At 44.9% G+C, this 17,526-nt stretch overlaps 1 protein-coding gene across 1 annotated transcript in view; it reads left to right on the top strand.

The window, feature by feature from the left end:
* The first annotated feature begins 295 nt into the window (after positions 1-295).
* ADAMTS12 (ADAM metallopeptidase with thrombospondin type 1 motif 12) overlaps positions 296-17,526 on the top strand; it is a 228,973-nt gene continuing 211,742 nt past the window's right edge. The window contains exons 1-2 of the mRNA XM_066244268.1: positions 296-705; positions 8,340-8,701. Coding sequence (XP_066100365.1) covers positions 579-705; positions 8,340-8,701 — 489 coding nt within the window. The 5' untranslated portion in view covers positions 296-578. The remainder of the gene's footprint in view (positions 706-8,339; positions 8,702-17,526) is intronic.

Genomic DNA, 17,526 nt, shown 5'->3' with positions numbered 1-17,526 from the left:
AGTTCAGGAACTGGGCGGAGGACGGCAGGAAAGGGGGCAGCACTGAGCTGGGGCGGTGGGGAACCGTGTTCCTCAGTCCCATCTCCGCGCTCCACATCCTCTGCCTGCATTGTGACCGGGTGAAGGGAGGGCAGGGCCTCCCTCCCGGAGTCCCGCCCAGGGTGGCTTTCTCGGGGCTCCCCTATTTGGCCGGCTCGCCGGGTCTCTGGGCGGGGCCGGGGCAGCGCGGGGGTGGGAGTCCCCGAGGAAGATGCACAGAGCTGGCGGCGGGCCGGCGCGGGAGGGAGAGGCCGGGGATCTGGGGTGGGCTGCGCCCTCCCGCCCCGACCCGTGGCACATCCCGCACAAAACCGACTCTGTCAGCTGAAATCACTCCCCTTTCAGGAGGAGGGAGGGGAAATCAAGGTAACTAGCCCCTTTCTGCTTAAAAAAGCGGACGGAGATCTGGGCAGCGCTGCTGTCCCGCCCACCCCGGACCATGCACCCCGGCGTCTCCCCCCTCGGCTGCAGGCGGAGACTCAGTTTCTTAAGCTGAGAGCTAAAACTTGGTGACTTTTCTTCTCCCCAACAACTGAATCATGCCATGTGCCCAGAGGAGCTGGCTTGCAAACCTCTGGGTGGTGGCTCAGCTCCTGAACTTTGGGGGGCTGTGCTCTGGGAGACACCCGCAGCCCGGCCAGGTGCGCTTCCCGGACCGGAGGCAAGGTGGGTGGCTTTTCTTTATTTCTGTTGAAAACCGTAGAGGCAAAACGTGTGAAAAGTTGGTGACTCCCCTCTCCCTTCCCCCACTCGGCTGAACTCTGCAGAGCCTTTAGGCTGAGCTGCAGGGAGCCCGGAGCCGGGCGCTCAGCCCGCGGGCTTCTCAGGACGCAGGGTGTTAGGTAAGGAGCCCGTAATTCTACCTGAAAGGTGAGCGTGCCGGTCTTTCCCCGATGCCACTGCAGTCGGGACCCCAGAGGTAGCTGGTTACCACCCCCGCCTCCCTTTTTGTGTCCTCTGAAGCCGCACGGTTTCAGCCCCCTAAATTTTCAGATTCAGAACACGGAAAATGATTTTTTTTTTTTTTTTTTTGGAAAAGTTCCAACTGGTTAAGGGCAGACATGGCAGCGTTTCCAGCTGGTTTTAAAGTTCTGGTCAGGGAAGGGGAAATGTGATTCCGCCCCCCTGGTGAGTGAGCTTGGCTGTGTTTTGGTTTCCTGGAAAGATGCAGGGCAGTGTTTTAGAAATAACAGCCCGTTTCGGGCAAATTGACCAGCGGGGGGTGGGGGTGGGGCTTCCTTTTCCCTGCCCTGCCCTCCCGCTCAGGGCCAGTGTGTCGTTTTCTGAGTTCCATGAGGCTCCTGATGCTGTGGAAAGCCCTGGAGCAGGGTGACGGACCATTTATTGCTGTTGTTAATTATTTCTAAGCCTGACTCCCTAGAAGTGTAGTACTGTCGCCCCTGCTATTTATGGACTGGAAGGGTCAGAGACACTTTCCTGTTTGGTGGGGAGTTCGTTGGGTTTCTAGGAGAAAACAACCAGCAGTGCTGGAGAATGTTCCGTGCACCAAGACTGCTGCGGCGCTCTCTGTGTGTGTCAGCCCACTGGCCACCTCCGGGCGCAGGATCCATTGTTACTGTCTCGGTTTTCCAGATGAGGCAGCTGAAGCTTGGCGAGTTTATGGGCTTAGCTTGTGATGGAGCGAGGTTTGAACTCAGGTAGCCTGACTCCCGAGGCTGGCCCCTTACAATCGAGCAACATTGCTCTAATAGGGACACACACACACACACCCACCACTGGGTTAGCATCCACTAAGTCCTATTTCTGCTGACTGTGCTCAAGTCTTGGGAAGCTTCCATTGCTTCCTGACCCCCTCTGATCCCCACGACCACTTGGGTGGCAAGGATCACCAGCCCCCCCTTCTTAGGATTAACACACAGAGATTTCTGCCTACGTTGCAAAGTTCAAAACTGCTGGAGAGCTCATCTGCTGAGACTTCAGGAGCCGTCAGAAGCAAGTCATTTTGCTTTCCTTGGAAGCTGCAGCCCGCAGCACTGGGGTTGAATGTCAGTCAGCCAGCACTCGCTTGTGTAAACGGTCCAGATACAATCTCCTACCCCCAAGTTTAAAATAGCAGCGTTTGTTGTTCTTTGAAAAACAGCCCCTTTGTGAAAAGTCTCTCTTCTGTGGCAGCACAAATAAAGCCTGTGAGCACTTCCCAGGGCATTTAGAGATGGCTTGGTTCAAAGACACACATTCTCCAGGCTTGGTTTTCAGCTCTGCCTGCGCCGCATCTTCTTAGCAAGAGAACTCAGTTTAGTGTGGAGCGGACTGCCCAGGGCCTTGCTTTCTCTCCTCTGGGCAGTGGCAGCTGGTTGTTCCCTTGGTCACCTGTAAGGCTATGCACTGAGAGTGTTTGACATTGAAAAAGGGCTGGAAAGTGCCCCAAGCTTATTAGCGATGAGGAGGTATTTTAAGTTTTAAAAAAGGATTTCAGATTTTAAAAGGCTTTTCACCAAAATATGTGTCCTTAATCCACATTTTATGAGAAGGAGAAATTTCCGAGCACAGCTCCATTTAGGACTAAGTTGAGAGAGCAAACAAGTCAGAGAAGGAAAATTTGAGGCTTCCTGGGAATAAGATGACCTGGGTTTTGCTTCCAAATGACCTGCCTGCTGCTTCACCATTAGCCAATCCCCCTAGATTTCCACTTGAACTCTGACAGCATTTTTGAATTGCACCCAAATTCTGAACATTTAAATTTTTAAAAGAGTGATATCAGAGAGGGAGAGAGAGAAAAAAACATTGATTTGTTGTTCTACTTATTTATGCATTCATTGGTTGATTCTTGTTTGTTCCTGAACCAGGGATTGAACCCACAACCTTGGCACATTGGGACGACGCTCCAACCAACTGAGCTACCTGGCCAGGGCCAAATTCTGAACATTTAAACTTGCATATCCCTTTGGATATCACCTCTCCCATCCTTATACTTACAGATGAGGAATGGGCGGTTTAGGTGGTCAGTCTGTGAGCCAACATGTATTTATTGAGCACCTGCCAATTAATTGCTACTTTACCAGAGGGGTGAAAAGAGTCCCACAGTTAGAAACACAGTCAGAACTTAGGTAACCAGTAAGGTTCCTTCTAGGCCTCAGGGTCGGGCAGAGATAGGATTTTAGACCGAGGAAGGAGTATGGAGATAAATCTAATCCTTTCTAGGACTAAAAGCAGGCAGATTTGACAAACTCTGCTCAGCATACTTTTCCCACTGCTCAGTTGTGCAATGACTCCCACTGGGTTCCCGAGCAAGGATCAGGATGATGGCAAATCTCCATCTCGCACACAGCATGCTGCCTCTCTTCTACAGCCAGTGCTGTCCCTTTAGGCGTGTGATTCCCTGGCTGTTCACAAGTCACCAGTCACTTCTGTGACCTCTTTAGCTCCAGATAGCTCCATGAAATCAACAGGGCAGGCACTTGATCCCATGTTAGGGACGTGTTCTGGGCTGCATGGATTGTGTGAGAATGCCTAGAGTGTTGCTGTGTGTTTTGACACAAATGTGCTAATTATGCATTCATGTTATTTGCAAAAAATAGATTCTGCAAGGAGAAAATGATTTTGGATATTTCCTTAATGCCAGGAGAGACTTCACAGTTTTCATGTTTTATGTGCATTTATAATAATGAGCAATTACTCTCTGCACCATTTCTGGGTTACTTTGGGGTTGGTGAGCAAATCCATCCTCCTGTGCATTACATCTTTGAGGGGAGCAACATGATTCTCCATAACATTTCCACACATGTAGTTTTCTATAATAAGAAATGCAGTAGAAAGGTTACAACAATCTGTGGAAGATAATTAAAAGTGGATTTCCATTACAGGAATCTCATTGCCCTTTTCAGAAGGGCGTCTTAGAAATTCAGCCACTAAGATAGAAACAAATGTGGAGAATGATCATGAATTTAACCTAAAATGTATAAAAACTAATGGGTGAATGTTCTCTCACCTCTCTCCTTTCATTCTAAGCAGAGGGTATAATACCACTCAATGTTTTATATTTTCAAAAGTCCGTGTGCCAATGGGCTTACTCACAGTGTCTCGTGCAGTATTTGTGGTTTCACATTGAATTTTACACAAGGCAAATTAAAGTATTCCAGTCTTATCATTATTCCTGCTAACTCCGATGCAGACTGTGGTGTCATTACAGTGTGTGGTAGCCTCCCCCCACCTTGATGTCTGGGGCTCAGTGATAGACCCTGGAGAAGTCAGGGCTCAGCTCCCAAGGGTGGGTTCTGGGGTCAGGTTGCCCAGCACAAATGCTCACGCCTCTTTATTATATTTTTACAGAGCTGAGGATGGAGGCTAAGACAAGGGACACTGTTAGTAACACGTCCTCCTTACAACAGTGAGCAATAGATAAAACTAAGTTAATGTGGTCCTATCTCCGTGCTTCACCATAGAAGTGGTGAAAATTAGGAGCTGTTATTATTTCCTGACATCTTATTTCTCCATCCCTATCCTATTCCCTCTGAACTCTGCTTTCTGTTGGCCAAGTTATAGCTACCTAATCTTCTAAACTAAACTCCTACCGACAGGAAGTCAAGGTAAGTGGGGACTTCTTCCTTCTCTCTGTTTGGAAGTTACATGTATTTATGGCCACAGAGATCACTGGTAGCCAAGCATTTCTGTCTTTAATACTAATAATAGCTAGTGAGTGCTATTTGTCAAGCTCTGTTCTAAATCTATTATGTATATTTATCTATTGGCTCCTCACACTGCCCTAGGACGAAGATACTGTCGGTATACCTAGGGTGCATGAGGCAGCTGTAGTTGGGCCACTTACATTAACCATACTACATACAGGGCCTCCAATTTCCATCCACACCTGTGGGCTGACGTGGCTTAGCTGCCTCCTTTGCAGTAATGTCAAGAGGCAAAGCCGGTCTTATTTCCCATTACTCTGCCTTATAAAGAGGCAATTGTTACCTCCATTGATTGCTGAGCAAATTGAGGTCTCTTAAAGAAGTCAAGCAGTTCTTTGGTTGTTAGATCATCATCGCCAGGGGCAGTGCTGTTGCCTCTACTCTGTTATATTCTCTGCCAAGTGCAACTGCATATATGTACATGAAGTACCATGGCAAGGACATGATTTTGAAATAGGAAGCACAAGATTTTAATCCAAGTAATGTCACACATTGGCTCTGTGCCCTCTCTTAGACTCAGTTTCTTTGTCAATGAAATGGGGATAATATTCTAAAGCAAGAGTAGTCAACCTTTTTATACCTACTACCCACTTTTATATCTCTGTTAGTAGTAAAATTTTCTAACCGCCCATCGGTTTCACAGTAATGGTGATTTATAAAGTAGGGAAGTAACTTTACTTTATAAAATTTATAAAGCAGAGTTACAGCAAGTTAAAGCATATAATAATAACTACCAAGTACTTTATAGCAGATTTTCGCTAAGTTTGGCAGAATAAATCTTTATAAAACAACTTACTATAGTTAAATCTATCTTTTTATTTATACTTTGGTTGCTCCACTACTGCCCACCATGAAAGCTGGAATGCCCACTAGTGGGCGGTAGGGACCAGGTTGACTACCACTGATCTAGAGCATGTTGTGAGTATTGAATGAGGAGAGACTTAGGGTACCTGGCTCCTAGCTAGTGCTCACTAAATAGCTAGAGTAATTGTTATCTTGATATTATATAGCTGCCTTATGCTGGCTCTTTAAAAAACCTATTAGGTTAAAAGCAACTTAGTCAAAAGCTGTGTATTTGTTTGCTTTTTTTATTCTTTGGGAAATGGGTGCTTTACTCTTTCATTTACACCTTCAAAAATCATGTTTGACTCTTTGAGTTGTATCTTCAGAGACAAGCCTTATAAGGGACCTGAGATCTCTTGAGAGAGGGAGTCAGCATCTGGACATGGGCCACACACAGAGGGGACCATTGCATGATGATGGCTATCCTCAGTTAAATAAGACTTTTCTTGCCTCTAACTTCCCTCCACTGCTCTAACCCTGGGGGATCAGAGACATCGTTACAAGTAGGAGAAGAGGAGGAAAACGCAGGAGAGATACTACTGGAAGCTGACTACACCCGCCTCACCCAGCCTGGCCATGCTTCTCTTGGGTGTGAACTTGGAAGGGCAGTGGAGCTCTGATACTGAAGAGGTCCAGCTCGTCCTTGGGGGCGTGGGTGGCACAGGGGACTGAGTCAATTTGACTTCTAGTTCTTGGCCTATAGCATCATTAATTCGTGCAAAACCCCTTTCTTGTTCTTTTTTTTTTATTTGTGCATTTTTGTCTCCATTCCCCACTTTCATTCTCCTCATAGAAGACCGTGTTAATGGGCTCCATGTGTATTTTTCGTTTGAGTATGTCCTGGCAAACTTTGTAGTATTGTTTCTGTGTACGTGTATTTTCCATTAATGTGAGTGGCTCTGTGTTTCCTTGTCTTGTTTCGTATTTTTCATCGAGCTGTATTTTGAAGTTCTGCCCATGTCACTACATGGTCTGTTGCTCCAGAATGCTGCAGTTGGAAGCAATGGGTCTGGACATTTTATAATTTTATAAAAATTGAGATAATCTTATAGTACCTAGGAGTGAAACTGTGTAGATGAACTTCTCTGGCAGAGAGTATTTGAAGGCAGCTGTCTGGGAAGTAAAGGTTTTTTATCACTGTACCCCACCAAGCCCAGCTCTTTTAGTTAACCGGCTGTAGTTGTGGTCGCTGCTCCATCCGTGCTGTGATAGACGAGATTCTGGCCTCCCCAGAGTATGGGGGTACATAGTGCGATAAACAAAAGGCATTGTAAAATGAGGCTATTCTGGGAGCTACAGAAAGTGAGGGCATGGGGTTCAGAGGTGGCAAAGAGAACTTCAAACTGGGAGAGCAGGAGAAAGGAAAGTTGGGACTTCAAAGCATAAATAGGAATAAACAGTACATTGATAGAGTGCCAATCAGCAGGTGGCGTGAACAAAGTCATACAGCTAGAAAGTGCAAGTAAGCTGGGAGGTGGCAAGTTGAATCCCCCCCCTTTCTCCCTTTATTCTTTCCTTCCTTCTTTTCTTTCTTCCTCCCTCCCTCCTTCCTCCCTCCCTCCCTCCCTCCCTCCCTCCCTTCCTTCCTTCCTTCCTTCCTTCCTTCCTTCCTTCCTTCCTTCCTTCCTTCCTTCCTTCCTTCCTGATTTCTTTTTTTTCTGTGTTTCTGCCTCTAACAAAAGATTAGTTTATCTTACTGTTAATGGTTTGCTTTAACTAGTCTCAAATCCAGAGTGATAGTTACTCCCTAATAGTTAGATTCCTTCTTACTCTCTAATGTCAGAATGAAGGGGTGGCGGAGGGGTTAAATTTGAGGACGTCAGAAGGCACGTGTGCTCTTACATGTGGAAGGAGTGAGTGTTTGTGGTTTGCGTTGTCAAAGTGGCAGTTTTCATATTTTACACTCGTGCCTTGAATCCTCGTAGGTTTACTTACCCTTTTATTTCATATATTTTGTAAAATTAAAGGAGAAAGACACAAGTTCCTTTAGGTGCTCTTTGCTGCATTATGGACTGCTTATGCTGTAATTGGTGTGGGGTTCGTCAGAGTGTGTATGATGGGTTTGTTGTGTTTTTGAAATTTTTTTTTCAGCTTGACTTAACAGGATGCTCCCAAGGTGTTTAAATTCCTTAATAAACAGCGAAGTGCTATGATGAATGAACTCTAGAACTGAAATGTTTCTGTTCGTTATCCTGATCTTGCTTCCTTCCCAATAGTATTCCTCATGAATTAATTTGTGCCTTAATTTGTCTTGGGCAAACTATCTGACATCCAGAGCTATGCCCTAGTGCAGGGGTCGGGAACCTTTTTGGCTGAGAGAGCCATGAACGCCACATATTTTAAAATGTAATTCCATGAGAGCCATACGATGACCTGTGTACGTTCGGCATTATCCAATAAAAATTTGGTGTTGTCCCGGAGGACAGCTGTGATTGGCTCCAGCCACCCACAACCATGAACATGAGCAGTAGGAAATGAATGGATTGTAATACATGAGAATGTTTTATATTTTTAACATTTTTTTTAATTAAAGATTTGTCTGTGAGCCAGATGCAGCCATCAAAGAGCCATATCTGGCTCACGAGCCATACGTTCCTGACCCCTGCTCTAGTGTCTGCTTAAATGGTCAAACGCCACCCAGGAGGGAGCCCCGTGTCAGTTCAGGGAATTTAATGTTAACGTGTTTGTATGGTACAAAGGATCTCGAAACTTCAAGTCAGCAGTGGGGTTTTGCATTCAGCAAGCTCTAATCTAAGTTTGCCTTGCTGTAGCAGAGGTCTCTGTTTGACTCTCGTCTCCTTTCTTTTTCAGACCATTTTGTCAGGGCCCTGCCGGAACATCACGTGGTGGCGCCGGTCCGTGTGGATGCGCGTGGGCGTTTTCTGTCCTATGGCTTGCGCCATTCCTTCCCCGGCAGCAGGAGGAAGAGGGACCTGGATAGCCCAGAGGACCGGGTGTACTACAGAATTTCGCATGAGGAGAAGGACCTGTTTTTTAACTTGACAGTCAATCAGGGATTTCTTTCCAAAAGCTACATTGTGGAGAGGAGGTATGGGAACCTTTCCCACGTTAAGATGGTGGCCTCCTCCGGCCCACCCTGCCACCTCAGGGGCACAGTGCTGCAGCGGGGCACCTCCATTGGGACTGCGGCCCTCAGTTCTTGCCATGGACTGGTGAGTGCTGGGCTCCATCACCTCCCTCCTCCGTCCCCAGACCCCTAACATCTTAACCACTACCAGTGGGTTCATGGATGCATTCAACATGCAAATTGAGCACTCCTGATGTTCATGGTCCTGGCCTCTAAATGCCTTAAGGAGAAAGGGCATACAATTAATGGTCGATCAATCTGCAGGTAGCAGGGGATTCCAGCCTGCAGCTGGGATTAAGACCCACTGCTCTCAATTGCTCCCAGGTTTGGAAATAGAATAATGGTACCGTTTCCATTTCAAATGGCCCCAGTGAGCAGTGAGAAGCACCCTGTGGGCATTTTCAGATTTCAGACTCATGCTAAATGCAGGAGCACAAAGAAGCAAATTTTAACTAATGAAATTATGTGGTAGTAGCCAAAATGATGGAAGATTTCTAGATCCAAATCACTGAATGATTTTTCCAGATGAACCAATTCACTGGGATTATTTTGGAGCTTTTTACACATAATTTGACAATTAATGGATGTTCATAAAAAAAAGGCACCTAAAGCCAAATAAGTTTCTTTTCTTCCTTTGAACATGCAGGCTACCTGGGTTCAAGTCCATTGGCTCATCTGCCATATTTGCCAGTGCTCACCTAGGGTGGTCCACATCAGAAGGGTAATCAATGGTTGGACTTGTGTCTAAATTTTTCTGATCACTTGTCTGAGGTCTGATCTCCAGGAGATACTTATATTGTCTTACACCCAGGGGTGACCGCACACTCAGATTCACAGGACGGCAGGCTTAGGACTGGCTGGCTCTAAGCTTCCCACTCGGAGTGGCATCTGGGAAGGCTTTCTGAGGAAGGACACGCTGTCATATGCAGCGAGACATCTGCTTGTCATTCTTACGGCTCAGAGCTGGCATAGCTTTTGCTTCAGATGTGGTCATCCTCATGGTGGAGGCTGTGTTCTCTTGGAGTTCTCTCTAATTTGAAGTTCATTTAGTCTCTGTTGGAGTAGACTCAGATGATTGCAAACTGAAGACCCAAGAAAAGTCACCTATGACAAACTGTGGGACCACCACCTTCCATTTAATGCCCTCTCACTGGGCTCTGGTCCCCATCCCCTGGAGGCTGCCCACTGTCAGACTGAGTTAGCCCATGTCCCTGGCTTCCCAGCTCTCCCTCTGCTCATCTCAGCTATTTTCACCACCCTTTCCCCTCAACACTTTCATAACTCTGAAGTTATAGGATTTGTTTTTTTGAACAGTTTAGTTGATTTGTTCTCCTCTCAGTTCTTTGATGGAGAAATTGTGTTCTTTAATCAATTAGACTCGGAATTCGTCCTCAGTGGGAGTTGTGACCTGTGAGGATCCCAGTGGGGTGACTTTGAATTTTCTGTTGCCAGGGGCCCTGAGGGATTTGTTCTTGGTTAGTTTGTTGTTAGTATTTCAGTTTAGATTTTTGCACTGAGAGGATAGTCTAAAATGTTATGATACAGGATTAGGGTTCAGACTCATTATATGGGGTACCCCACTTTCACCAAAGGCCTGGTTTAGGTACCCACCACCTAGACTGTATCTCTGAGTCAGTAAACAAATATTTTTAATTCCTGTGCACTCAGGGGCAATCTTTCTCAGCTCAGGCTTTATTAAAAATAAATGTCGTTCTTGGCTCTACCCTAAACCCCAGCCTCAATTCCAGCTCTGGCTGGAATTCAGCCCTGATCCCTAATCTGATAGCTGACATGGCTCCCTCCAGGGACGCACTTTCCTCCCCTTTCTGTCCCTTCGGCCCATTAAGACTTCCTGTCTTGTTTTGAGCTCAACTATGGATTATAATTTTGAAATCAGTTGGACATAGTTTTGTGAGTCCATTTCTGAGTTTTATATTCTGTTTCACCAATAGAACCTTTATTACTATAGCTATATAATTAGTCTTGAAATCAGGTAGACCGGTTCTCCCATTTTATTTTTCTTTTTCAAAAATTGTGTTAGAAATTCTAGTTCCTTTGCCTTTCTGTATCAATTTTAGAATAATCTGACTGTAAAAACCTTACTGGGATTTTGATAGGAATTGCACTAAACCTGTATGTTAATTGCAGGGGTGGGAGATTGACATTTGCTATGTTTGATCTTTCAGTCCATGAACATGGTAAGTCTCTTCCAATTCTGCCCAGAGACAGACCTGTGTGGGTTGACTGCAGGAACTGGAAGCATGTTCCTCCTTCCAGTACCTCCTGATAATGGTACAGCCTCTTGAGTATAAATCCCACTCTGATGGCCTTTCTCACAGGAAATTTCCCAGACAACACTGAGAACCATCAGGTGGGCATTTTCAAATTCAGTTTCCAGATGCATTCTAAATACAGGAGCACAAAGAAGCAAATACTAAGTAACAGAATTATGTGGCAGTAACCATGATGATGGAAGAATTTTAGATCCAAATCATTGAGTGATTTTGCCAAAGAAACAGTCCACTGGGATTATTTTGGAGCTTTTCACACATAATGAGACAATTAATGGATGTTTATTTTAAAAGGCACCAAAAGCCAAATGAGTTTCTTTCTTTTCTGTGGGCATGCAAGCTGGCTGGCTTCAAGTTCATATGCTCATGTGCCTTAATTCGCCAACGCTCACCTAGAATGGTCCTAGTCAAAGGATAATGATTGGACTTGTGTCTGCCTGCCGAACCAAGTCCTGTCTCCAGGAGGAAAAGGGACCTTTTTATGATTCCTTAGCCCAAAGTGGAGCATTCTTTTATAATCTGTCTACCTAGATTGGTGCCTTTTAAAATTCATCTTTCTGGAAGAGGCAACTTTGAGAATTTCATCTGTCTTCGCTGCATGCATTCTTGCAATTTGCACAAATATTTGCTACTAGAGTAGCCACAGAGGCCCCTACCTACAGAATTTGGCCTGGCTTTGTGGCCCCTGGGTGACAGTCGCATGGGAACGTAAAAATCCATTGCTAGATGTTCCCCAAGGCCTGAGGTGTTCAGTTTCAAACAACAGGGTGGAGAGACAGGGTGTTTGTGTGTGTTAATAGAGGATCTTTTTCCATTGAGCTGCCACAAGACATAACCAATTCCCTCTCCTAATCTCTCCTTCTGCTCAAGGTGAGGAATGAATTTGTGTCCATTTCCTGAAACCATTGGGTCTTTGCTTCTGTTCTCTGGTGAACAACTCCTTGAGCTGAGTACAAAGGAGGAGGCCTTATCTGTAAGATAATTACATAAAGGCTCAGATCCCATAAACATGTATAAAGGAGAAACATTTCTTCCATACAAACACCCAAATTTTCAGTGAAACTTTTGTGCTGAAATATATATCCGACAGCCATGTTTGACGGCAACCCCAACTAGTGTCCTTGAATAGCCATCTTTACATGGAACTGAGAAATAAAATGTTTTGTCACCAGAACACATAGAAGGTATGCTCCAAAAAGAACTTGGACCTTCCTTCTCTTCGGATGCAGTACACGAGGAAAGTTTAGAATAGCTTCTCAGCTTTTAACTGGCAAGGTGTCAGTTTGCTCTAGGATATCCTGTCATAATCATTTTAACTTTTCTAGTTGTGTTGGGTTCTAATTTCCCAAAATGCAAGAATTAAGTGTTCTCTGTGTAAATGCTACAAATGACATTAGTGACGTTTAGAAATTTGTACTGTATGAGGGTGCCTCTTTGGAGACGGCTGGGCATTGTACCACATGGCCCCCTGAATTTGCGCCCTGATTAAACGTCCCTACCAGTTCCATTCTGTACAATCAAAGAATGTAATGATTTCTGTCCCCACGTTCCTGAACTCTGGCCACAGCCTGGGGTGGTGGCTGAGGAGTGACACCACTGGCAGAGCCACGTGGGAAATCTTTCTCATCATGGCTTCTAGCCTTGCTCCTCCATCCGGAACTTCGTGGTTTATTGGCAGGAAACACTCATTTGAATTATAGCATGACTGTGGCTCAGGGTTCCTTGTTCCTCGCCCCAGGGAGGGAAATAAATGCTCTCTGCATTTCCTGACTCTGCTCCCAGGCTGAAGAATTCACCCTGACCCCTGACCTTTGGGGATTTCCTTTCTCAGACATGAGACTGGAGCAGGGCCCCTGGCTGGTGGGAGATTCCTCCCCTCACTGTTGATGTACTGCTTTGGGTTACAGGCTCTTAAATATGAGTGGACCCCCCCCTTTTACCTTTCTGCTTACTTTTTGATTCATTGGGCTCATTTTGGGAGTTCCCAGCAGGATCGATTGGAAGTGAGAGAGAAAACTGAACAACCTGTACGTCAAGGAGCAGCACTAGTTTCTTTTTCTGGGTCCTGAAGTAAGGACGTTCCCTGTGGCTCGGTGAGTGCGGGAGAAGCAAGAGCCCTCAGCTGCTGTGGGAGACAAGAGGCCAGTGCTCTCATTATTACTGGGCTAGTCACTTGGCTTATAGGGCCACACCGACCAGAGATGTTACTGCCTTCTCCTGTGTACCTCTTCTGGGAAGACTTGACTTTGAATCGCATTTCTGTTTTCATTATAGACATCACAGATTAGGTGTCCAGAGTTTCCCAGTACCAATGTCTTAATGTTTCTCTTCTTTTCTGATGCAGCATGACTTGTAGATCCAGGGCACGTAAATATTAGTTTTTAGGAAGATCTAGTTCCTGTCAAAAGTGTCTCTGTTCACTGACCGATATTAATAAGAACTTTGAGGAAACAGGAGGCCTGGGTTTTAGGTTTGGTAAGTGGAAAAATGTTTTACTTGGTTGTTGAAGGGGATCGTGCAGTATGGCATGACCGATTTATTTTTGACTGGGATGAGACCCTCTGCCGCCTTGATTCTGTGATGTGAGTGGGTCCTTGCTGCCAGATGTGTGGCCTGTGGACCAGCATTTGGGACATCAGCTGAGAGCTGGCTAGAAATGCAGAATCTCAGATCCTACCCACATCTGCTGAATCACAACCTAAACTTTAACAAGATCCCCAGGTGATTTGCTTGTGCATTAAAATTTGACAAACATTGGCCTGTCAAACCCAGAGACACTAATTCTAAGTATAGCCTTTCATGTATTGCATCCTTTTGGCAAACACCTGGCACCTAATGATTCTTAGAAACAGTGTGTGTGTGTGTGGGGGGAGATGCTGCTGTTCTCATCAATGTCGATGAGTGAAAGGGTGGACAAGGAATCTTAGATAATGGAATTCAGAAAAATATTGAAAAGATCCACAGGGTGTTGGGAGCCAAATAAGGTAGGACGCATGTACCTATTGTCATCCTTTGCTACTCTGCTGTGCTTTGCAGTGATGTTAGAATCCGTGTCTTGTCAGAGACAGATGTCACCATACAGCTTCTAGTTCTCAGATTCTTTCATCCTCATCTTTCTGGAGAGTGTACTCAGCCATGCTGTCTTGTTTCAGCGTCTTCATCTGAGCTGTTGAGAAGAGGCAGGCTTTTTGGGACTCTGGAATGCTGGGACAGGCACTGTGTAGACTTCTGTTGCTACTCCCAAGGGGGATGGAGCCTGTTGATGCTAGGTTTGGGTTAAGAATGAGGAGACCTTGATGTTTATAAACATTTCTTTAAGAGATTGCAAGTCTGGAGTTTTTCAGATGTTAATGAAAGTCTAGGTACAAAAGGAGAATGGCAAAGCATGAAAGAGGCTTCCTCCTTTGCTCTGTCCACACATGGGGGGCCAATATGGCAGTACATTCCATAGACGACAGCGACAGGAGACATGGCCCCTACCCCAGGGCCGGGACCACCTTCCTTCCACCAGGTTCTATATCCCTGACTAGATACATTGGGGATTTAGAGCAGGCGTGCATGTGTTTGTCTCCCACTTCCTCATAAACTGGTTGTTAACCCTGCAGTTGGCCTGTTGGCCTTCTTCATGGATTGTACCTGGTTATTGCTTTTCAAATAGTCAAGCATGGGAAAACCTTCCTCCAAACACCTTAGAAAACCATGACCACCTGAGATTTCCCAGTGGTGTAAGTTATTTGATTTTCTTATTTTCCTCCTTGGGACATTTCAGGCACTCATTTGAAAAGAGTGATGTCTGTACTTGAGCGTTTCCTACAGAACCATGCTTCTCTACCATTCAGTACATGCATTCCCACTGCGTGTTCCTTCATGGTTGGGCCGTGAAATCAGGTGGGAGGACACTTAGCAGTTCTGAGAAACAGATGTATCGGAGTTGGACAGTTTCATGCTGATGGTCCCATTTGATGCCATTGACTTTCCCCTTCGCTAAGCCAGCCACCCGCCACCATGTTTATGGACAGATTTGTCTCTGGAAATGTTTTCCTCACTCAATTTCTGGTTTAACCCTGAGGAGTGAGTCACACCATTTGAAAATGTAGTTTCCACAGTCTCTGGCTGGGTCATCAGTATCAATCACTGTCTTTCTTCCAAGCAGACCTTTTTTCTTCTATTTAAGTTTGAAACCAAGGTTCTCTTTCCGATCCTCCAACATTCTCAGCTTATCTCCAATGACTGATTTTTTCTCCCCGGTTGTGGGTTTTTGGGGCCTTCTTTTTGCTTTCCTTTCTCTTCCTTGCTCTTGCTGTGCTTTAGTGATTTTTCTTTTTACTGTTCCTTATTTTTAAGCACATCTGCAGAAGCAACATATGAGGTTAAGCTATTAGCTAAAATAGGCTTATTTAACATCTATAACTTATAAGTTATTCAATTCATATAGCTTACAGATATTTAATGTATTGTATATTTTACAAGATATACTATTTTATAAATATATATTTAAGGTATATAACACATATCTTATGTTATTTAGCTTATATAATTTATGTATTTATCTCTTTTCCGACCTCTGCATAGCTTGATAGAGAAAGCATATGGGAAATGGGCTGATCATAGCAGCACTTTGGAAAAGTCAACGTTTATTGCAGGTAGTGGAGCAGGCATGTGCATGTGTGTGTGCGTGTGAGTGTTTGTGTGTGTGTGCACAGGTGCGTGTTAGGAGTGGAAGGAGGGAAATAGCTAACATGAGTAAGTCCACAGAAAGGGATTTTTGTCTGAAACTATGATTCACAAGAAATTGATGAAGTCACAGTTATAGTTAAAGATGTATAAACATCCTTGACCACATTGATTTGAAATGCAGTGTAGCAGAGGGCTTGTCCGAGCCTGGAGGGTGGACCGGGCAAACACTGTTTCCCTTCTGAGTGGGAATTCTTTTCTGTCCAAAGGGTTGCAATGGCAGTTCCCTTGGCCAATGACCAGGGAGGGATTTGAGATCTATGGATAAATCCTTCCTCTGGAGAGAATCCCCTCCTTTACTAGTTAGTTTTATTTACATTAAACTGTTTCAATAAAGAAATGCAAATTTGATAAGCAGGCTTTTCTTCTCATTTACTTTCATCTTTAGGACAGTCCACTGTGATTTAAGCTTTTATTTACCCAAGGCATGGGACTTGGTGTTGAGAGACTGCACTTTATGTCCGATGGCTCCAAGCTAGCGGGAGCTCGAAGTAAGACAAGTCCCTTACCACATCGAGGTCCCAGCTTCCTCCTCTGGAAAATGAAGGCTGAGCAATTTCTACCAGCTCATCAAACTCAGAAACTTCAATACTTTGAGTGATTGGCAGTAAGAGGTGTACTATAATGTGGCGATGTGTGCAAACATAAGGTTTTGTTTTTTTTTTAATCCATGCATGGGTAAAGCCTCTCATTAAGAATTGAATCTGGGCCCTGGCTGGTTGGCTCAGCGGTAGAGCGTCGACCTGGCGTGCGGGGGACCCGGGTTCGATTCCCGGCCAGGGCACATAGGAGAAGAGCCCATCTGCTTCTCCACTCCCCCCCTCCTTCCTCTCTGTCTCTCTCTTCCCCTCCCGCAGCCAAGGCTCCATTGGAGCAAAGATGGCCCGGGCGCTGGGGATGGCTCCTTGGCCTCTGCCCCAGGCGCTAGAGTGGCTCTGGTGGCAGCAGAGCGACCCCCTGGAGGGGCAGAGCATCACCCCTGGTGGGCGTGCCGGGTGGATCCCGGTCAGGCGCATGCGGGAGTCTGTCTGACTGTCTCTCCCCGTTTCCAGCTTCAGAAAAATACAAAAAAAAAAAAAAAAAAAGAATTGAATCTGAAAAACTAAAACGTCAAAAAAATGTTAGAGTGAGAAAGAGCGTTCTGGCCCAAGTTGTACAGGGGTAGCTATTCACATTTCTTGCACTGCAGAAATGAGGGATTGCAGAAGGATGATGCTGACACTGGAGTTTTTCCTGTGATAATTTATTCTAGAAATTTCCCAGGGCTGCCTTGATGAGAAGCATATGGTGTTTGGAGCCTAGTGGGCCCTTGAGTTATATAGATTATGGTTATTAATTAGCTCTATAAGTTCAGGCAAATTATCTATGGGATTGTACAAGGTGGCTAATCTAATACTTATTTTATTGGTTGACTGTGAGGATTAAATAAAACATTGAATTTGTAACCCTGTGACTTGAATAGATTGGATGTTCTAGAAACTAGCCATTATTATCACTGTGGCTATTTTTATTATTATTAATGTTGCTGCTACAATTGCAGAATAACTACCTAGAAGGCTCGGTGTCCTGCAGGAAATGTCTTCCAATGTACCATCAATAGTTTTATTTATTCACATTTATCTGCAGTGCCCTAGACCTAGCATATACTTTATTATTTATTCTTTAGTCTTTAAGTTAGAACTTTTCAATTATTTCTTTTTTAATAATTATACTTTTTTTTTTTTTCACTTTAAGCTTAGTGTGTGGTTTTCACTCCTCGGACCCATCTTCTCCTTTATCGCTGATCCAGGATAAGATAAAATAATCTAGAGGACTCTGGGGTTTTTTCCTTTATTTATAATAATATGTTTTCAGCAGGTAGTACATTTACATGCTGTAAAACGTA

Source organism: Saccopteryx bilineata, chromosome 1, assembly GCF_036850765.1.
Source record: "Saccopteryx bilineata isolate mSacBil1 chromosome 1, mSacBil1_pri_phased_curated, whole genome shotgun sequence".
NCBI classification, from domain to species: domain Eukaryota; kingdom Metazoa; phylum Chordata; class Mammalia; order Chiroptera; family Emballonuridae; genus Saccopteryx; species Saccopteryx bilineata.
Note: the sequence above shows the minus strand (reverse complement) of the source record. Positions and strands in the feature narration are given on the sequence as shown.